The 22,689-nt window shown below is 35.1% G+C and overlaps 1 protein-coding gene across 4 annotated transcripts; it reads left to right on the top strand.

Annotated features, from left to right (window-relative positions):
• The first annotated feature begins 1,144 nt into the window (after nt 1-1,144).
• On the top strand, nt 1,145-22,429 carry LOC129372763 (sushi, von Willebrand factor type A, EGF and pentraxin domain-containing protein 1-like). Of its 4 annotated transcripts, XM_055050261.1 has the most exons (22): nt 1,270-1,359; nt 2,120-2,428; nt 2,664-2,849; nt 2,994-3,093; nt 6,560-6,630; nt 6,730-6,909; nt 7,214-7,396; nt 7,691-7,873; nt 8,176-8,358; nt 8,649-8,831; nt 9,132-9,314; nt 9,815-9,997; nt 13,086-13,271; nt 13,421-13,520; nt 16,811-16,881; nt 17,202-17,384; nt 18,839-19,024; nt 20,231-20,272; nt 20,373-20,424; nt 21,843-21,918; nt 21,998-22,028; nt 22,282-22,429. In XM_055050261.1, the coding sequence occupies exons 3-20, from the start codon at nt 2,801-2,803 to the stop codon at nt 21,862-21,864; spliced, it is 2,340 nt and encodes a 779-aa protein (XP_054906236.1). In that variant the 5' UTR covers nt 1,270-1,359; nt 2,120-2,428; nt 2,664-2,800; the 3' UTR covers nt 21,865-21,918; nt 21,998-22,028; nt 22,282-22,429. The 4 variants fall into 4 exon arrangements, with proteins under 4 accessions (XP_054906233.1, XP_054906235.1, XP_054906234.1 ...); XM_055050258.1 differs by lacking the exon at nt 2,120-2,428 and having other exon boundaries at nt 1,145-1,359; XM_055050260.1 differs by lacking the exons at nt 2,120-2,428; nt 17,202-17,384 and having other exon boundaries at nt 1,145-1,359.
• Nucleotides 22,430-22,689: the final 260 nt, after the last annotated feature.

Genomic DNA, 22,689 nt, shown 5'->3' with positions numbered 1-22,689 from the left:
TGACCCGAGCCAGCTCATTAACAACTTTATCCTCATTATAGTCCTTCATGGTTGTTGTTTTTCTTCCCGCTTACGCGTATCAGGACACAGAATGGTGACATTTGTCGTTTATCATTGGCATTCAGATTGGACGAATACAGCCTTGCTGTTTAGATTCAGGTCACATTTAAAAAGGTAGACAGAGACATACTTTATTGTCATTCAATTGTACACATAAAAATGTACAGTTCCACACTCTTTAAGTATCCTTCTTCATTCAGGTGTCCATTTCATGTATTTTTTGACCTAAGACCATCAGAATATCAAAACATCTTATTTAAATTGTTTTAACTTGTTCATTTTTCTTCTTGTAAATTGGAGGTCACATTAAAAGGATTCCACTTTCTACAATATTTGTAAGACATGCTGTGCCTTTAAGAAAGGCGTTGACTGGTGAGGATTTATATATATATATATATATATATATATATATATATATATATATATATATATATATATATATATAATATATATATTTCAAGTGTTAAGTGATGGCATAATCAGGACAGACATATATATATATATATATATATATATATATATATATATATATATATATATATTATATATATATATATATATATATATATATATATATATACATATATATATGTATATATATATATATATATATATATATATATATATATATATATATATATATATATATATATATATATATATATATATATATATATATATATATATATATATATATATATATATGTCTGTCCTGATTATGCCATCACTTAACACTTGAATTCTCAAAGATTAATTAATTTTATTTGCCTTTTTTTCTTATTTGATTCTTGATTGTAAGAATGTTTGACTCTAAGAAGCACATACCTCCCCTTAAATCTCTACAGCAAAAACATAAAATCCTACAAATCCAAGGGTGTATTCGAAACAAAGTGAAATACAAATGTCCAAAATTCCACTCAGGACATTGGAGACACAATGTCATTAAGCATGTAAATTGCTTCGTGGTTAGGATTCTTGTGAAAGTCGTTTGTTTGAATTAGTGAATTCCAAAACAGTAATTTATGTTGGGAAACCAAGACTTTTATTTTGAAAATTTTCAACCTCACCTCATTTCCCTCTAGTAACTAAAGAAAATGAATTGACTTCAATGGAAGGAGAATCATTTCCACCGTGAGGAGCGTCTCTACACACCACATTTCCATGACTAAAGTTGGACTGATGTAGAGGCAGCTTCATCCGGATGGTTTGTATTTCCTTCCACATCTATGAAGGGTTTAGTTGACATCGGCAGACAGAGAAAACTCCTTATCCTGTGCCTATTTATCGGGAACGTTGCAGGTCAGTACGTCACCGGCCAAACCGGCTTCAAAGATATAATATTGTACTAATTTTTGTTGTCACATATACAAACATATTACGTTTTGTTTGATGTCAGGGCCACTTTGACTAATAAGAAAACTTTTATTTAAAAATAACCTTAACTTTAACAACTACCGTCTAGCATTAAACGTTATGACAACGTCCACTTAACGTTGTCATAACGACGCAGAGCGTCAAATCAACAGCAAACGTCCATCAGACATTTATTAAGATTTGACAAAACATTTGCTGGACGTTCGCAGTTAACTTGTTCGTCAGATGATCTATAATGTCTACCGAGTCAAAAGTTCTGATAAAAAACAATCTACTATAGATGTATGTACATAAGACACAATAAAGTTTAGAAAAAAGTAATTGGTACAGAGCATCAATATCAATCCAAAAGGATTTGGAGACTTAAAAAGGAATTACTGACGTCAGCATTTAAAAACATGCAGTTAATATGGGACATATGGGTGGATTTAACATTAGCATTTCACTGCCCCCTCACTAGTTCTGTAATCAAAGCCGTTTACAGAACCTGAAGCTCACTGCTACCATCTGCTGTTAGTTTCTACGCAAAATACTGAATCAATTTTTTATGAGCTTACATTTAAGTCTAGCAGGGAAATGGGGGCGGTAAAGTGTGTGTGTGTGACATCATGCTGCAAGGGATTTATAAAATGAAGCCCAGGTGCAAATTCAAACTGGAAGACTCTTCTAACCCCAACCGGTGCAGCATGCTCATCACCATTGATTAATCAACGCTGGTCCAAGATGCGTCACATCCAATCACCGCCCATGTTCCAGCTGATAAGGACCATCATCCATGGCGTCTCCCGCTTCCAACAGAGCTCAACCCACCTCCACCCCTTCACCTCCACTTGCTCAGCCATTCGGCCACATCCTTCATCGCCTCCACCACCACTGTCGGGTCCCGGGGGGATAACGTTCCTCTCAGCATACGGAATGCTCATCCGAGCCCATCGGAAAGTTTGTGATAATTGATGTCCTCAGCTGGGGCCCCTGTGCCAAAGACTCTTAATTTGTATGTCAAATTATCTCCAGATTGAAATAACATTGCAGCTCATTTAAGAATATTGTATACTGTGTATCGTGACATAGCAAAAATATATCAGGATATTAGATTTTCCTCATATGCCCCAGTCTTACTTCAACTAACATATTTTTCAACTTATGTTGGAGAGTCATTTTAAAATAACCAAAGTCACAATAACAGCTTTGCTTTTATGTGTCTTTGTGTCATTTTTCTTTTCTCCTAGCTGATTGTGAAAATCCTACAAATAGAGTACACATAGAGATCACAGCAGAATCTCTTAAAATAAAAGAATTCCCTGATGGTACTGTGATCAATTATAAGTGCAAACTTGGATATATTCGAGTAAATGGCACTGGGGAGATGACCTGCGTCAACAGGAGGTGGACTGAGCCAGACATCACCTGCAGGCGTGAGTCCTGTCTAACTTGCAATTTACATCTGACAAAAACAGTTATCTAACATGCTTTACATTGTCATCTTGGCTGAAGATAATATCACACTGATGACTGTTGTTCTTTTGTATTTTTATTTTTGTGGTATTTTTATATTAAAGCGATGGACTGTGGTCCCGTTAAACCACAGCCACACATGATACTTGACGTCAGCCAGGGGACTCTATTTGGTGCATCGGTTTATATGTCTTGTGAAAAAGGGTATGTATGACTCCAAATATTTAAATTAGATTATGTGCTTCAATGTCATTGTTTTTTCTCAGAAAATCAAGTGTATGTCTTGACTTGCAAGAACTCGAAACAATCTTTTCACGCCTGTCAGTCTGCTGGGCTCAGTTCAACTGAGGACCAAAATTGCAACATTTGTTCCATTTTAGATGGTGTTGCTTGTTTTCACACTGTACTTTTTTAAACATTTCAAAGTAATTGAAAAACCTTTTCACCCCATTGCCTGTGGTGGTTTGCAGATCTACTGAACAAATAACATGAAAAGCTGAGAAGACATGAGTGCATCTTTCTTCTTCACAAAATGTAAACAAAATGTGCTTCTAAGATTTCTCTTTTGTTTTTAGAAATAGACCATGAGCCATTTTTTCCTTTTATTTTGGTTATATTTACCAATTGTGCCTTGCGCCATGGTTCCCTTCTTGCTTTTTTAATGATCACTAGTCCTCTTGCATCCACATACAAATTGTTCCAGATTTCCCTTTAATCAAACTGAGTCCTAGATTTTGAGGCAGCTCAGAGTTTGCTTTCTTGGTGTGTCTGGATGTGCATTCACACTTTCCCTATTTAAATAACTGCAATATAATTTTGAACATCAACAGCAGTTCATTTGACACAGGAATAGCGATGGAATATTTCTAATTTTAAAACAGAGTTTGCAAATGTGTTTGTTCCACCTGCGCTGACCTAACACAAACTAGCAACAGCATTGCTAAGTAGAAAACAGGAGAACAGGTACAAGCTTATTAAAATCACCACATATGGAAGTGCAGGCAACTCTGATGTGTTCATTTTTACCATAATACAGACCAACAAGGAATTGTGTAGTCTAAAAAGATGGATATTTCATGTATTTGGTTTGCACCAAGGCGAACTGTACGAGAATTTGTTTGAAAGCGGAGAGAGAACCTAAAAAATATTGTTCCAGATTTCACTTTAATCAATCAATCAATCAAATTTTATTTGTATAGCACATTTCAGCAAGGCATTTCAAAGTGCTTTACATCATAAACACAAGAACACAATGTCATGCAATATTTAATATTCAATACATTGTTACATATTACATTTCAAAAACAATTCTAAACAGGTGTGTTTTTAATTGCGATTTAAAAGACGTCAGGGTTTCTGCTGTTTTACAGTTTTCTGGTAGTTTGTTCCAAATTTTGGGTGCATAGATGCTGAAAGCTGCTTCTCCTCTCTTGGTTCTGGGGATGCAAAGCAGACCAGAACCAGAAGACCTGAGAGGTCTGGAAGGTTGATACAACAACAGCAGATCTTTGATGTATTGTGGTGCTAAACCGTTCAGTGATTTATAAACTAACAACAGTATTTTAAAATGTATTCTTTGAGATACAGGGAGCCAGTCGAGGGACTTTAAAACTGGTGTTATGTGGTCTATCTTCCTGGTTTTAGTGAGAACCCAAGCAGCAGCTTCTAAAAAGTCTAAAAAGATACATATTTCATGTATTTGGTTTGCACCAAGGCGAACTGTACGAGAATTTATTGGAAAGCGGAGAACCTAAAAAAAATTGTTCCAGATTTCATTTTAATCAAACTGAGACTAAGATTTTGAGGCCAATTTACTGCAAGTCAAGAGATCACCTAAAAAATTAGTCTCAGTCTGGTTGTTTGGTTCACACCAGGATTTGCATGACTGTATTCACAGCTCCATAAAAGGTCTGGACCAACAGGGGAAACAAACTTTGATCTGTTTAAACCAGACCAAATGTGTTAGGTATGAATGTGCCCCAAATCATGAGGGACACTAACATGTTCATTGCTGCAATACCAGTATTTATGTAATATGCAGCAATTAAATTTTTGTCAAGATGTGCATCTCGATATGTCCGCACATTTAAAAATAAAAACAGTAGAGCCAGTAAAATTTGTACAAATATATGTCAAAATAAAATGTAACATTAACAGAGTTGAATTGAGTTATATAAGGTTTATGGAGCTGTTTATCCATTTTTTTCAGATTTAATTTTCATAGAAATTTCTTGCGTTATGAGTTCAATTCAGTGCTTTTTTTATGTGTGAATATTCAGTAAAGAAAATCTGAGCTAATCACCTCATTTAAAATTCAAATATTTAATATATTAATAAAAATGACAACTTTTTTCACCATGAGTAAAACATACCTGATGAGGGAGTATGAATGACCTTTTCGCAATGGTTGCTAAAGACAGGTGGAATAGGTTGAAGGACTATTATTCTATCTCCAGTGCAATTTGCACATATTTTATGCAGTTGTTATGTGATTTATTATTAGAAGAGTTTACATTAAAAAGGTTTCCAGTCAATGATAATATTTCAAATAAGTTTGTTAATATTACCTATAATAAAAACTTTGTTAAAAACATATTTTTCATAATTGATTAGTCGTTGTGACAGCTGGAGATAGGCACCAGCACCAATCCCGACCCCAATGGGATAAGGGTGTAAGAAAAAAAATGGATGGACAAATAATTTTCTTATTTAATTTAAGAAAATTGCAATCCACAAATTAGTAATCAATTAGTAAATCTTTTCGTTGAATTAATTGATAGTGACACATCCACTACGAGGGTCTTTTTCACTCTCCTAACCTTCCATCAATTTGCTGCATGAAAAAAAAGCAACTTAGGAGCATGCTTTGTTCCTTCCTCCCAGTCTTCATGTAAAACTGATGCAAACATATTTTTAGTCTGAACAATGACCTAATGGCAGTAGAAGCCTACGCTGACATTTTGTCTGCAGCAAACAATTAAAATGCAGATATTTAACCAAATTGTATTATTTTGTGTTATTAATTAGCTCTTATAGGTAATCCTTTATTCTTTTGTGAACTGCAGAAGAGTTTTTTTTGTTTCTTTGTTTTATGAGTGGTTAGACATAATCTTTCTGTGAGTCAGTTATGTATTTTGTAATGTTAATCTAATGGCAGAAACTAGAAACCTGCCTTTAGTCATTTTATTTTGCAGAAATATAAAAATGTATTCTTTATTTGCCAGTTTATTATTACTTTGCTTATGTAATTAGCTTTCTGTCGCCGCTTTCTGTCTCCACTTTGACAGTGAACAACGTGTTATGTTTATGTCTCACTCCATTACAATGCTGCATGAGAGAAGCAAGTTAACAGAACTATCCTGATTCTTTCTATCTATGTTCAAAGATGCAACATCAGCAGCACGGAAAGATGTGCATCCATGTTGTGCAATTTTACGTTAAAGAAATACAAAAGTTTCTCTTTCATAAAAAATATTACATAGCCATCGCTATTTTGAGAAGAGAAGGTTTTTTGTATCCCATCAGAAAACTGATTCTGTGTGAAAAAGTAAATAGAAAATGTAAAATTAGCAAAATAATCTTTAATTATTAAATATTATTCACCAGCTGAACTTTTCTTATGGTCAAACAGATTATATTAGTCTTTATTACTTCTTTTGACTTTATGCAGTTATGAGCTCTATGGATCGGACATAAAACATTGCTTCCATACAGGATGGTTTGGAGTTGGAAATTGTGTATGTGAGTATTGTTCAGTATAAATTATTCTCTCTTTTTTTTCAGCTGAAGTAATTTGTGCCCGTAACAGCAACTTTCTTTTTCTTTTGCCAATTTTTCCAGATGTTACTTGTTCCATACCGAGTATAGGAAATGGCACACATACTTGGACTAGTCACCGTGAACCAGAATATAAACAAACTATAAATTTCACTTGTAACCCAGGATACAACTTGCGTGGGAGTAAAACCATTACGTGCAATAGAAGAGGCAAATATGATCCTAAGCCACCAAAATGCATTGGTAAGTTCTTGTGCTTTATTTCAGAATCTACAGAAAATATGTTAGCTAAGACAACATACAAACAGTTTACAAATACACTTGTGAATAAAGTAAACCATGTTTCCACTATTTGTAAATTAGCTGATTGTCTAGCCTGTCATTTCACTACAGTATAAAACTGACAATCATACATTATGAGATGGAAACCTAACAACATCATGGCTAACAGTTATTTTTAGCTCTGTTCAATTATTCTCTTTTTCTCTCAACTAAAGTATTTTGTACATTAAACATCTTTTTTTTTTTCTTTTTCCAATTTTTCCAGCTGTTACTTGTTTCACACCGGATGAAGTGGAAAATGGCAGACATTCATGGAATAGTGATCTTGAACCAGAATATCGACAAACTATACGTTTCACATGTAACACAGGATACAACTTGGTTGGGAATAAAACCATTAGGTGTACTGAAACTGGTGAATATAATTCTCAGCCACCACGATGTGTCCGTAAGTTCTTGTGCTTTTTTTCAGGCTTCATAGAAGATCAGTTACCTGAGACAAGATACAAAAAGCTTCCAAATAACACAAATCGTCTTTCCACTACTTGTAAATTAAATGATTGTCCAGCCTATCATTTCACCAAAGTATAAAACTGACAATGATCCATCCTGAGATGGAAACCTAACAACATCATGACTAACAGTTATTTTTAGCTCTGTTCAGTTTAAATTATTCTCTTTTTTTTCTCAATTAAAGTATTTTGTACCTTAAACAGCAATTTTCTTTTTCCAATTTTTGCAGTTGTTACTTGTCCCAAACCGACCAGAGTGGAAAATGGCAGACATTCTTGGAATAATGTCCGTAAACCAGAATATCGACAAACTATACATTACACATGTAACACAGGATACAACTTGGTTGGGAATAAAATCATTAGGTGTACTGAAACTGGTGGATATGATTCTCAGCCACCACAATGTGTCGGTAAGTTCTTTTGCTTTTTTTTTCAGGCTTCATAGAAAATCAGTTAGCTGAGATAAGATACAAAAAGCTTCCAAATAACACAAATCGTCTTTCCACTACTTGTAAATTAGCTGATTGTCCAGCCTATCATTTCCCCACTGTATAAAACTGACAATGATCCATCCTGAGATGGAAACCTAACAACATCATGACTAACAGTTATTTTTAGCTCTGTTCAGTTTAAATAATTCTCTTTTTATTCACAATTAAAGTATTTTGTACCTGAAACAACAATTTTGTTTTTCTTTTGCCAATTTTTGCAGTTGTTACTTGTCCCAAACTGACCAGAGTGGAAAATGGCAGACATTCTTGGATAAGTGGCCATAATCCACAATATCGACAAACTATACATTACACATGTAACACAGGATACAACTTGGTTGGGAATGAAATCATTGAGTGTACTGAAACTGGTGAATATGATTCTCAGCCACCACAATGTGTCAGTAAGTTCTTGTGCTTTTTTTCAGGCTTCACAGAAGATCAGTTAGCTGGGATAAGATACAAAAAGCTTCCAAATAACACAAATCGTCTTTCCACTATTTGTAAATTAGCTCACTGTCCAGCCTATCATTTCACCAAAGTATAAAACTGACAATGATCCATCCTGTGATGGAAACCTAACATCATGACTAACAGTTATTTTTAGCTCGGTTCAGTTTAAATCATTCTCTTTTTTTCTCAATTAAAGTATTTTGTACCTTAAACAGCAATTTTCTTTTTCCAATTTTTGCAGTTGTTACTTGTCCCAAACCGACCAGAGTGGAAAATGGCAGACATTCTTGGAATAATGTCCGTAAACCAGAATATCGACAAACTATACATTTCACATGTAACACAGGATACAACTTGGTTGGGAATAAAATCATTAGGTGTACTGTAACTGGTGAATATGATTCTCAGCCACCACGATGTGTCGGTAAGTTCTTTTGCTTTTTTTTAGGCTTCATAGAAATTCAGTTAGCTGAAACAAGATACAAAAAGCTTCCAAATAACACAAATCGTCTTTCCACTACTTTTAAATTAGCTCATTGTCCAGCCTGTCATTTCACCACTGTATAAAACTGACAATGATCCATCCTGAGATGGAAACCTAACAACATCATGACTAACGGTTATTTTTAGTTCTGTTCAGTTTAAATTATTCTCTTTTTATTCTCAATTAAAGTATTTTGTACCTGAAACAACAATTATGTTTTTCTTTTGCCAATTTTTGCAGTTGTTACTTGTCCCAAACCGACCAGAGTGGGAAATGGCAGACATTCTTGGAATAATGATCTTGAACCAGAATATCAACAAACTATACGTTTCACATGTAACACAGGATACAACTTGGTTGGGAATGAAACCATTAGGTGTACTGAAACTGGTGGATATGATTCTCAGCCACCACAATGTGTCAGTAAGTAATTGTGCTTTTTTTCAGGATTCATAGAAGATCAGTTAGCTGAGACAAGATACAAAAAGCTTCCAAATAACACAAATCGTTTTTCCACTACTTGTAAATTGGCTCATTGTCCAGCCCAGAGTTGCTCAAGTCCAGTCCTTGAGAGCTACCATCCTGCAACTATCAGATGCATCCCTGCTCCAACACACCTGAATCAAATGAATGACTTGTTACCAGGCCTGTTCATAGCTGAGCCTGATCTACTGGAGTAAGGCTGCAACTAAAACTTGCAGGACGGTAGCTCTCGAGGACTGGACTTGAACGCCCCTGGTCCAGCCTATCATTTCACCAAAGTATAAAACTGACAATGATCCATCCTGAGATGGAAACCTAACAACATCATGACTAACAGTTATTTTTAGCTCTGTTCACTTTAAATTATTCGCTTTTTTCCTCAATTAAAGTATTTTGTACCTTAAACAGCAATTTTCTTTTTCTTTTGCCAATGTTTGCAGTTGTTACTTGTCCCAAACCGACCAGAGTGGAAAATGGCAGACATTCTTGGAATAGTGTCCGTAAACCAGAATATCAACAAACTATACGTTTCACATGTAACACAGGATACACCTTGTTTGGGAATGAAATCATTAGGTGTACTGAAACTGGTGGATATGATTCTCAGCAACCACGATGTGTCAGTAAGTAATTGTGCTTTTTTTCAGGATTCATAGAAGATCAGTTAGCTGAGACAAGATACAAAAAGCTTCCAAATAACACAAATCGTTTTTCCACTACTTGTAAATTGGCTCATTGTCCAGCCCAGAGTTGCTCAAGTCCAGTCCTCGAGAGCTACCATCCTGCAACTATCAGATGCATCCCTGCTCCAACACACCTGAATCAAATGAATGACTTGTTACCAGGCCTGTTCATAGCTGAGCCTGATCTACTGGAGTAAGGCTGCAACTAAAACTTGCAGGACGGTAGCTCTCGAGGACTGGACTTGAACGCCCCTGGTCCAGCCTATCATTTCACCAAAGTATAAAACTGGTGATTTCAACATTCATGATTTCAATATTCATGTGGACAAACCCGAAGACAGAGGGGCAAAAAAGCTCTTTAATATTTTAGAAAATTTTGGTTTAACACAACATGTCAAACAAGCAACACACACTCCAGGACACACACTGGACTTGGTTATCAGTAAGGGTGTGACTATTTCCAATGTCGATGTAACTGATGTCGCCCTGTCGGATCACTTTGCTGTTATCTTTGAAGGTTCTTTATTCTTTGACCCGCTTGGACAAACAGCTACTGTCACAAAACGTTCTTTCACAGAAAACACAGCAGAAACATTTAATCAAATCTACTCTTCTTCCTCACCCTTAAGCTGTAATGATGTAGATAAGTTGGTAGATGATTTCCAGTCTAAAGTTTCATATATCATTGATTCCATTGCTCCAATTAAAGTAAAGGTTGTGTCTGGTATGAAAAAATCTCCATGGAGAAAAGCACAAACAGTTCGATCTGCAAGACAACTCTGTCGCAGAGCAGAACGAAAATGGAGTAAAACTCAACTTCACGTTCATAATGACATCTATAAAGAAAGACTATGCAACTATCACTTAACACTAAAACACGCAAGGGAGGCTTTCTTTGCAGATGTCATAAACAAAAACATCAACAATGCTTGAACTTTATTTGCAACAGTTGACAGGCTCACAAACCCTCCTATGACGTTATCACCTGAACTCCAATCTAATGCTGCCTGTAACAAGTTTTCCAGCTTCTTTTCAAAGAAAATTCAAAAATCAGAGGATTAATCTGCACATCAACTCTAAAGCCAGAACCATTGCTGTACCAAAACAAAACAAATACAGAAAAAATGACCCATTTTCAACTACTTAATCATAAAATCCTAGAAGAAATTATAAGTCAATGAAGTTCACGCTCCTGTTGTCTGGATGTCCTACCCACACATTTCTTTAAGAAAGTCCTGCCTGTTATTGCTACTGATCTGATCCAAATCGTAAACTCATCGCTTACATCAGGTGTTTTCCCCCAGGCTTTGAAAACCACTGTTAAAAAAGAACAACCTGGACAAATCACTACTGCAGAATTACAGGCCGATCTCAAACCTCCCATTCATCAGCAAAATGATTGAAAAAACTGTGTGTAAACAATTAAATAGTTTCCTCATGATGACCAACTGCTTTGACACTTTCCAGTCTGGTTTTCGTGCTCACCACAGCACGGAGACTGCCCTCGTAAAAGTATTCAATGATATCCATATAAATACGGACTGTGGGAGAACCACGGTGCTGGTTCTGTTGGACCTCAGTGCAGCTTTTGACACTGTCGACCATGACATGTTACTGAATCGACTGGAGAGTTGGGTTGGACTCTCCGGTTTGGTGCTCGACTGGTTTGAATCTTACATAAAGAACAGGGATTTCTTTGTTTCAATTGGAAACTTCTCATCAAAGAGGTCAAAGGTCACATGTGGGGTACCCCAAGGTTCAGTCTTATGACCCCTCTTTTTTAATATTTATATTCTCCCACTAGCTCAGGTTATAACAGGAAATAATATTAGCTACCACAACTATGCGGATGACACACAGCTCTACATTACGATGTCACCAGGTGACTCTGAACCCATCCAATCACTGAATAAATGCTTAGAGCAGATAAATGTGTGGATGTGCCAAAACTTTCTCCAGCTGAACAAAAACAAAACTGAAGTCATTATTTTTGGACCTAAAGAGGAACGATCTAAAGTCAATGCACAACTTCAGTTATTACAACTAAAAACTAGCGATCAGGCCCGAAACCTGGGAGTAGTGATGGACTCGGACTTGAACCTTGTGAGCCACATAAAGACAATTACAAAGTCGGCCTTCTATCACCTGAAGAACATCTCCAGGAGTAGAGGATTAATGTCTCAGCCAGATCAAGAGAAACTCATCCATGCGTTTATCTTTAGTCACATTGATTATTGTAACAGCGTCTTCACAGGTCTGTCCAACAAATCAATCAAACAGCTGCAGCTTATCCAGAAGCTGCTGCTCGCGTTCTCACTAAAACCAGGAAGATAGACCACATAACACCAGTTTTAAAGTCCCTCCACTGGCTCCCTGTAGCTCAAAGAATACATTTTAAAATACTGTTGTTAGTTTATAAATCACTGAACGGTTTAGCACCACAATACATCAAAGATCTGCTGTTGTTGTATCAACCTTCCAGACCTCTCAGGTCTTCTGTTCTGGTCTTCTCTGCATCCCCAGAACCAAGAGAGGAGAAGCAGCTTTCAGCATCTATGCACCAAAACTTTGGAACAAACTTCCAGAAAACTGTAAAACAGCAGAAACCCTGACGTCTTTTAAATCGCAATTAAAAACACACCTGTTTAGAATTGTTTTTGAAATGTAATATGTAACAATGTATTGAATATTAAATGTTGCATGTCTTTGTGTTCTTGTGTTTATGATGTAAAGCACTTTGAAATGCCTTGCTGAAATGTGCTATACAAATAAAATTTGATTTGATTTGATTTTGATTTAATCAGATTTATAAATGCAGACACCTTGCATGCCATTGTTTACATACAAAACTTTTGCGCATGTCATGTCCAAACATTTGACACTTTTGTATTCAAATATAAGCTTGCACTAATTTGTTTCTTAAACATATTTTTTAGAACAATTTTTAAATAACCAAATACCACAACAACAGCTTTGCTTTTATGTGTGTGTTTGTGTGTGATTTTTCTTTATTTTTATTTTCTCCTAGCTGACTGTCCCAAACCTCAACATATAGAGAACACAGTTCTCTCTGCTGAGTCCCTCCGAAAAAGGATTTTTCCAAGTGGTACTGTGATCAAATATGAATGCATGAAGGGGTCTGATCAAATAAGTGGCACTGGAATCATTAGATGTGTCAGTGGGAAGTGGACCAAGCCAGATATCATCTGCAAGAGTGAGTCTTGTTTAACTTGCATTTTACATCTAACAAACAGTCATCCATCATGCCTTTCATGGTCATCTTGGCTCTTTGTAATCCTACAATAATGTCTACTTTTTTTTTTTGCTTGTTTTTGTTGGTTTTGTTGTTTCTTTATATCAAAGGGTCAGACTGTGGTCTCCCAGAAGCAAAACCGCACATGTCATTTGATACCAGCCAGGGTACTATAATTGGTGCAGTGGCTACAGTAATCTGTGAAGAAGGGTATGTATGATTCCAAGTATTCAAATTTCATTATAATCTGCTTAAATGTCATTGTGTTATCTCAGAAAATTAAGTGCATGCTTTGACTTGCATTAACTCCACTAAGGGTGTTTTCACACCTGATAGTCCAGTCGACTCAGTTCAATTGGGGACTGAAGAATGAAATTACAACATGCGTTACATTTTAGCTGGTATGGTTCACTTTCACACTGCAAGGTATTAAATAATCCAACGTAATTGAAAAATCCTTGTCACCTACTCACCTTTGGTGGTGTGGCAGTTCCATCAAGATCTACTGAAGAAAATAACATGAAAAACTTAAAAGAAGACACGAGTGTGACTTTCTTCTTCACACAACATAAAAACCATGCACACACACACAGCTAGGGAGAATTTAGAGAGACCAATTTACCTGAAAGTTGTTTTTGGTCTGTGGGAGGAAGCCGTAGAACCCGGTGAGAACCCATGCATGTACATTGAGAAAATGCAAACTCCATGCAGAAAGACGCCGAGCTGGGAATTGAACCCAGGACCTTCTTGCTGCAAGGCAACATTGCTATCAACTGCTCCACTGTGCAGCCCCTATGAAACTCTCTTAAAAAAAAATTACATATCCAGCATTATTTTTGTTTGTTATTGTGCTTGTATTGTTGTGTGGGAGCAGTAATGAGAAAATGGAAGACATTCAAGACTACTGATAATACCGCTTGATTGGGGATCCAAGAAGGATCTCACTCCATGCATCAAAAATTCCCGATGGAAAATGGTAAATGGGCTGAACATATACAGCTTTTCCAATAATTTTGACCACTTAAAGCGATTTACATTAGAGTTACATTCACCCATTTGCATTCATAAATGCTCACACATTTGTAAACCAATACACAGCCTGGAAAGCAATTTGTTAGTTATGTGCCTTGCCCAGGAGCACACCAACATGTGGCAGGGGATGCTGGACTTTAACCTTCCACCTTCCTATCACAGATGACTGCTCTACCTCCAGATTTACAGTCACCCCAAAGAAAATGGAGGGGGGGGGTGCAGAATGACCTGCAGAAGGATGGGTCTAACGTAACAAAGGCTACTCTCAGTAACACACTAGACCACCAGGTACTCAGATCCTGCAGAGTCAAACGTTCCCCTGCTTAAGAAAGTACATATCCTGGCCCATCTGAAGATTACTAGAGAGCATTTGGATGTTCCACAACAGCATCGGGAGAATGTCACATGGTCAGATGAAACCAAAGTAGAACAGTTTGGTATAAACTTGAGTTGTGTTTGGAGGAAAGTGAATGCTGAGTTGCATCCAAAGAACACTATACCTGCTGTGAAGCATGGGGATGGCAACGTCATGCTTTGAAGCTGTTTCTCTGCAACTGGACAAGGATGACTGATCTTTGTATATGAAAGAATGAATGGGACCCTGTATCAGGAGATTTTGTTTGCAAAACTTCTTCCATCAACAAGGGCATTGAAGATGAAACATAGGCTTATCTTTCAGCATGACAATGATCCCAAACACATGGCCAGGGAAACAAAGGGGTAGCTTCGTAAGAAGCATTTCTATCTGCAGATCTCAACCTCATAGCAAACCATTGAAGGGAGTTGAAAGTCTGTGTTGCCCAGCGAGAGCCCCAAAACATTCCTGCTCTAGAGGAGATATGCATGGAAGAATGGGCCAATATATCAGCAACAATGTGTGAAAACTCCCTTACAACATTGCTATAAAGATTTTAAATAACCAACACATTATGACCTGATTTAAGTCATTTAAAACTATTTCTGAGGCTTTTAAACTGTAATACTCCATGAGAGACACTTACATCCAATGTAGAAAAAATGGAATGTGATGTAGGTTCTCTGAAATAGCTCAGCGATGATGTTGCACACAGGGAGAAAAAGTTGCTGGTGAAATGTTTGTGTGGATTAGTAAAATTTGAGATTAAATAGAAAATTGATGGAGTTGAACTGAGTAATGAGCTGTTTATACATTTCTTCACAGCAGCGTTTTATACAAATTTCTTGCTTCATGATTTCAGTTCAGTTGTTTTTATATGTGAACGTTCAGTAAACATAAATCTGAGTTAATCAACTGAGTTACATTCCTGATATTTAAGACATAAAATGACTACTTTCTTCACCCTTAATGGAGCATACCTTGTGTAAGAGTGGTAACTTCACTGTTTCTCAAGGGTGCTAAAGGTAGGTGAACTCAGCTGAGGAACTATTATTTTATCTCCAGTGCGTTTCTACCAGTTGTTATATAATTTCTTGTTATAAGAGCTGAGGTTAGTTTGTAATTATTTATACTCCATGTAAGTCTATCAATATTAATACAATAATATTTAAAAACTTATGTTTCATGTGTTGTTATTATTTCGACTACAGTATTTTATTTCAGAAAATTCCGATCCACACATCAATAATCGTATAGTAACTCTTTTCTTGTATTGATTGATGCTGCCACAGCCACCACTGAGAGGTTTTTCACTCTCCTTCCATCTAACTGCTGCATGAGAAAAGCAACTTATTTATGTTGCCCCCCTATTTTCATATAATGCTGATCAACACAAAAGAATCTTTTGCTCTTTTTTTTGGCAGAAAACTTGTTAAAACGCTAATATTACCTCAAATTTTCCTATGTTGTGTTATTAATTAGCACTTTTGGGTAATCCTTCATTCTTTTGCAGCTTTTCCCCCAGTGTATTATAAGCTGTACGGCTTGCCAGGCTTTACTTTTACTCATTTTAATTGTATTTTTTTTATTTGTTGCTTGTAAGACTATTGCTGTTGGTGTAAATAGCATTTCACTGGTGATATCTTCCTGTAACATTTCATATTTTAAAATTTTCTGTCAGCTTAACATCCTCTGATACAAAAACACAATTGACCGCCTGGGTGCCCCTACCACTGGGCTCTGATGTTTTCTGGTGGAAACCCTGCTTTGTCAACTGCAGAAGTGTTTTTTTATTAGTTTTTCCTCCCCTTTATGACATTGAGCAACATGCTATGAGTAGGTGTGTGTATGTGCTGTACAATTATTCTTTAAAACAGAAACCTTACTCTTTTATAAAATTTATATAGCCAGTTTTAGTTTGGGAAGAAATATAGCCTACATCCTCCTGAAAAGACGGGGCGTTTGGATCCTGTCAGCAAACTATGACTCCAAAAGAGTAAATAGAAAATTTACCATAATCTTTAATTATTAAATCTGACACGCAAACTAAACTTTTTTATTCATGGCTCAACAGATTGTATCAGTCTTTATGACTTCCTTTGTCTTTATGCAGCTACCGGGTCAGTGGATCAAGGTCCAAACAGTGCATGGACGAAGGATGGTTTGGAATCGCAGACTGTATCTGTAAGTGTTGATCAGTTTGAAATATTCTCTCTTTTCTCAACACAGTTTACTGAAGCACTTTGTGCCTGAAATGGAAGGATGGAGGTAAATTGCTTCATCTAAAATTATGTAATGTTTTGGTTTTCATTTATTTGAAGTTTTGCTAATTTTATTATTATTATTTTTGCTAAATGTAATTTCATTTGATTTTTTTATCTCCCTGCGATGTTGTTTTATTATGAAGCACTTTGTTCTGCTGAGGCTGTTAAAAATGAGCAATAAAAATAAACTTTGACTTTGATTGAAACAGCAATTTTTTTTTCTTTTGCCAATTTTTCCAGCTGTTTCTTGTTCCAAACCGATCAAAGTGGAAAATGGCAAACATTCTTGGAATAGTGACCGTGAACCAGAATATGAACAAACTATACATTTCACATGTGACGCAGGATACACCTTGTTTGGGAATGAAACCATTACGTGTACTGAAAGTGCTGAATATGATTCTGAGCAACCACGATGTGTCCGTAAGTTCTTGTGCTTATTTTCAGGCTTGATAGAAGATCAGTTAGCTGAGACAAGATACAAACAGCTTGCAAACACATTTGTGAATAACACAAATCATCTCTCCACTACTTGTAAATTAGCTCATTGTCCCACCTATCATTTCACCACTGTATAAAACTAACAATAATCCATCCTGAGATGAAACCCTTAATGCAACATGGCTAATGGTTAATTGTCATTAATTTTACAGGTTTTTGAACAAGTGTCATCAGAATTCTACCATGATCAAAAAAGCAAACCATAGCATGAGTTGAAATGCAAATTCTGTCTTTACTGTTTATTTGAATGGGAATAAGTGTTAAGAATAAACAAATTATGAGTGATATAATATTTACAGCCCTAGCTTGTTCATAATGCACGTTCCCAGATGGGCCTTTACCTACATATTCTTCCGTAAATGAAACAAACTTACTCTTGTTCTTGCAGTGAAATTGTAAAAGAAGATACATTAAAATGTCTTGTTACAATATTTTCAATAATGTGCCTCAGTAATATAATAGTCCTGGGAGTTGTGGTTTTATATATGAAAGTCAACTACAAAGCTCAACCACAAATCAATGTATGTACAATAAAAGCACAGATCTCATCATAATTTATTATTGTGTTTATATTATACTTTGTGACACATTCATTAGAGGATAATAATATACACTGTATTTCCAGCCTTTTGTAGATTTCACACCGAACTAATAAGAAACATCAAATATACTTTTAGACTCCCAAACAACATGTCTATGAAGAACTAAAAAAGCAACATATTATGACTTGTTCTCAGTTATTTTATGATGAGATGACAACATCTCTGATATTTATCAATCTGGAAAAATTTGTCAAGCTATTTCTGAAGCTTTTAAGTTCCTGATAAGCACAATGAGAGCCACTTAGCATGGAATGAGGTAAGAAAACAGTGGCTTGTGAAATGTTTGTGTCGACAATGAAAAGTTTTCTTTACCAGCCCATGTGGCCAGTTAAAAAAAAAAAAAATCCATCCCTGATTCTTCAGAAATGAATCCTCAGAGAGGGTTCATAGAAATGCTGGTGAATATTAACCTGCTCTGTAATCATACAATGAGTTGAAATGCAACCATACAATTTGAGTGAAAGATGGTGCATGCAGAGCAATCCCCACAAATATTTGTAGGTCCCCAAGCAGGTTCAAATTGTCAACAATAATCCTAGCTTTATAGAGAACTGAAAGTAGAGGAGTGATCACAAAGGGAAGGAAATGGTTGACAACATGATCTCAAGTTATTTAGTTGAACAAAATTAATAACATTGAAAATCTACGATTACTATATAAGTCGTTATGGGGCATTGGTGGTCTTGTTAGTAGGCTGCAGCATCAATGTTGGGTAATGGCAGATGAAATGCTGATCAACTACAAGGCTCATGCAAGATTTATATTTCCTCCTAGGTAATTGCCCCATACCTAAAAGTGTGGAGAACATGGTTCTCACGAATGAATCCCTCCTAAGAGAGGATTTCCCAGATGGTACCAAAGTCACCTATGAGTGCGCCAATGGATTTGAAAAAGAAAGTGGCTCTGAGATCATAACCTGCATTGATGGGACTTGGACTGAGTCAGATCTAATCTGCAAGGGTGAGTCCTTGAATATGAAAGTTATTTTACCCTAACCTGTTGATCATTTGTCAAAATGTGCCTTGCTAACATATTTTAGAGGAGATAAGTTTTGCATAGAAGGTTGCAAGATATGTAATTACTAAGAACTAAACCTAAAAACAAATGGATGGTGGATGAATGACAGTTATAGATAAAGTGTGTTGTTCATGCCAAATTAAAATTAGCTTCACGTTGCATATTTAGAATACATCAAAATGCAGCTGAATCCTTTGTGACAGAATAGACCACAGAAGGCAAAATTACAACAAAAAATATTTCATTCACTCCTGCAACAAAACAACTTATAGAATATATAAGAAGAATATTTTTGCATAGATTTGCATTTTTATTTTACTTTTTGTCACCTTCACTGGAGGACAATATATATTTACATAAAGTTCAACAAAAAATAAATTGTCCCCTTTAAAGATTTCCTGACCACATCTATATATTGAGTCGAGTCGTGGGGGAAGCAGCCTCACTAGGGAGTTTTGGGGTATTTTGAGGAAACGTGTATTTTATCCAAATTATTTAATAACAAGAGTTATGCTAACGTTGTCATTTAAAGTCAACAAAATATCATCTGATGAAACTATTATTACAACCAGTGCATCAGCATTCACCTTATTAAAAAGTATCAAAAGTTTTATTATAAAAAATTTTGAAATGTATTTTTAAACAAAGATGAAAAGCAAATTTTTAATCTAAACTCTGTCAATCCACCAGTTCTTTTTCTTTCTTTTTTTTTGTATCACAATCAAGTGAATTTTCTGTGTACCTCAGCAGTAAATAAATTATAGATGTAGAAGTTGAAATGTAGAAGTTGAAAACTTCTACATTGATCACCGGTCTGGAGACGACCTTGGTGAGTCACTGCATTACGAAAGAATCGCAGAAGTAACATGGCATGTTTGGAGAATCATAAGTGGATGTGTCTTGGCCTAAGCAGGAGCCATTTTTCATTAGTTTTCCAAAGAATTGTGCATATTTAACTATGTTGATATTTTCCTTATAAATACTTAATTGGATCTTTGCTGTAATTTTGTAAATCCATTTACTACACTGTTTTGTACTTGCAGACCAGAGTATTTTGAAATCTAAAGAAAAGAGCAACATCTTTAGTTTTGCTCTTATCTAAAGAGCAAATCTCTTGGGTTTGTTTTTAATATTATTTTATCTTTGCAGAAATTAAACCTCCTTTAAACCTACTGTTGATAGGCGTGGCAGGTAACATGAATGAAAGTACCTCTTTGAAATGAATTTTATCATTTTCTGTGACTGAAATGCAAAATTATCAAAAATCTTTTTCCTTTCATTTCCTTCACAGTTGGCTGTTCACTTGCACTTCTTTTCTGCATCCTTTGGGTTTGGAGGCGATGGTGAGATATTATATTTAAAACTTACAAATAACTGGATATCTTTATGTACAGCTCTGAAAAAAATTAAGAAACCAGTGGACTGAACCCCACTGAAAACCTCATCATTATTCCACCAAATATTGATTTATGAAGTTTTTCTGAGTTAAAACATAAGTATTGTTGTTTCTAAATGAATATGAACTTGATTTCTTTACATTATTTGAGGTCTGAATGCGCTACATTTCTTCTTCTTCTTCTTGTTCTCCTTCTTCTTCTTCTTCTTCTTCTTCTTCTTCTTCTTATTATTATTATTATTATTATTATTATTATTATTATTATTATTATTATTATTGTTGTTGTTATTTTGACCATATCTAATTTTCTGCAACTAAATACTAACTTTTTGCTTGGAATTTCAGAGAAATGTTGTCAGTAGTTCATAAAATAAAAGAACAATGTTCATTTTACTCAAACATGTAAAAAACTAAAATCAGAGAGATTGATCATTTTATATGATCAACCTCTCATTTTACCAGAGCTGTATATAAACATTTACGATTTTCATCTTGCTCCTTTTCCCTATTTCATGTTCTCTCCCTTCAACTTCTGCATGTTTACATGTAAATACACGGTAAAGTTGAACACTTTGATTCCATTTTAGTGTTAAATTAACTGAAAATCCCTGAAACAATGTACAAGCATTCATCTTCAAGTGTTTTATGGTGTTTGTTGGTTTTTAATAACAGACTAATGTAAAAACACTGAGGCAGGTTAAAATTTAGCTGTTAATGTCTGTGTAACTGGGTGAAAGTAAAAACATACTGCCAAGGAGAAAAAAGCACATTAACTACTATGTAATAATGTTTGAGATTCTTTACTTGAAACTAAATACAATCCATTTACAGATTTCTTATTATTTGCACAAATGTTTATTATCATCAAACCACTTATAAAAATAAAAAAATACCTGAAAAAAAGTAAAAAAAAAAAAAGAAAATGACAAAACATTGAAATTAGGATTTCATTGGAAATTGTAAAAACCAGAAAAAACAAACATCTGGATTGATAAGTGGTTGTGTACTTCAATGGAGTCATAAAGCCTTAGAAATAGCTTCGTAAACTTTTAGCCTGGCTGAAAGATGTTCAGGATTTTTTTTTGACAAACACAAAGTTTAGACTGGACAATGATCACTGCTTCCGTCAAGGCGGCTAAGTGTTTGCTAATATACAATTGGGTAAAAGGTAGCCTTAATTTTGTCTAAATTTACTGGTTTATAATACTTTTGTATATTTTTTCTGTTCAAAAATATTTTCATTACAATGACTAACCTTTAATTCCATGGAATGCTAGTTACAAATGCATTAAATCAGTTAACTGTTTGATAAAAATTAACTGTCCAATAATTCTCACACAAATTTTCTATCTTTTGACACTATAGCTCAGATAACTCTGAAGGATAGTAAACACTGGAGATATTTCAGTTCCGAAGTCTTTAAGTATCCTTCTTCATTCAGGTATCCATTTCATTTGGTTTTTGAGCTCAGAAACTCAGAAACTCTTGGGTTTGTTTTTAATATTATTTTATCTTTGCAGAAATTAAACCTACTGTTGATAGGCGTGGCAGGTAACATGAATGAAAGTACCTCTTTGAAATGAATTTTATCATTTTACCAAACAATCTTGTTTAAACTGTTTTAACTTGTTCATTTTTCTTCTTGTAATTTTCTGTGTGAATCATTAAGTATAAATATGGTTTTCATATTGAAGCAAGAAGAAATAGCTCTTGATCCTGTTGTCTTATTTTTTTCCACCACAATGAAAATGCAACTGTAATTAAACAGTTACTCCTTAGTGTCTTATGTGTGTTTCTTTCTCAGTTGGAACTGGACCCAGCTGTTGGGACATTTACTACAGATGAAGGACTGCCGAACTCTGAGCGCCTTACCAAGCCTTGGATAAGCCTTTGACCTCTGCACCGTTTTATACACTAATTGGTTTTACCAAGTTAGTAAAAATTTGAAAATATTTATTGTTTGTTTCTACTAATTACGTTGTGAACCATTTTTTTTTCTATTTAAGTTAGAAATTATTTTCATTATAAAAAAAAAAAAACACTCATCTTAGAGTTCTTGATGACTATTAAGCCTGCAAGTTTCCAGGTTTTTCTGTTTTGTGATGTTTTATAAGGACAGATACATAATACAAGTTGTCCACGAACAACACAATGGGGTTAATTCAGTTTACAAACTTCAATGGTGGCTGGTGAAAATTCTTTCTTTTCATGA

This window comes from Poeciliopsis prolifica, unplaced genomic scaffold (genome assembly GCF_027474105.1).
Source record: "Poeciliopsis prolifica strain line A6 unplaced genomic scaffold, Auburn_PproV2 SCAFFOLD030, whole genome shotgun sequence".
In the NCBI taxonomy this organism is placed as follows: domain Eukaryota; kingdom Metazoa; phylum Chordata; class Actinopteri; order Cyprinodontiformes; family Poeciliidae; genus Poeciliopsis; species Poeciliopsis prolifica.
The sequence above is the reverse complement of the archived record's forward strand: the minus strand, read 5'-3'. Positions and strand labels throughout refer to the sequence as shown.

Bases quoted from the DNA above. Each gene is read 5' to 3' on its own strand.
- LOC129372763 (XM_055050259.1), top strand. From the start codon at position 1,287: ATGAAGGGTTTAGTTGACATCGGCAGACAGAGAAAACTCCTTATCCTG. The intron at 1,360-2,663 runs GTCAGTACGTCA...CTTTTCTCCTAG, and splicing joins ATTTATCGGGAACGTTGCAG to CTGATTGTGAAAATCCTACA. The intron at 20,273-20,372 runs GTAACATGAATG...TTTCCTTCACAG, and splicing joins ACTGTTGATAGGCGTGGCAG to TTGGCTGTTCACTTGCACTT.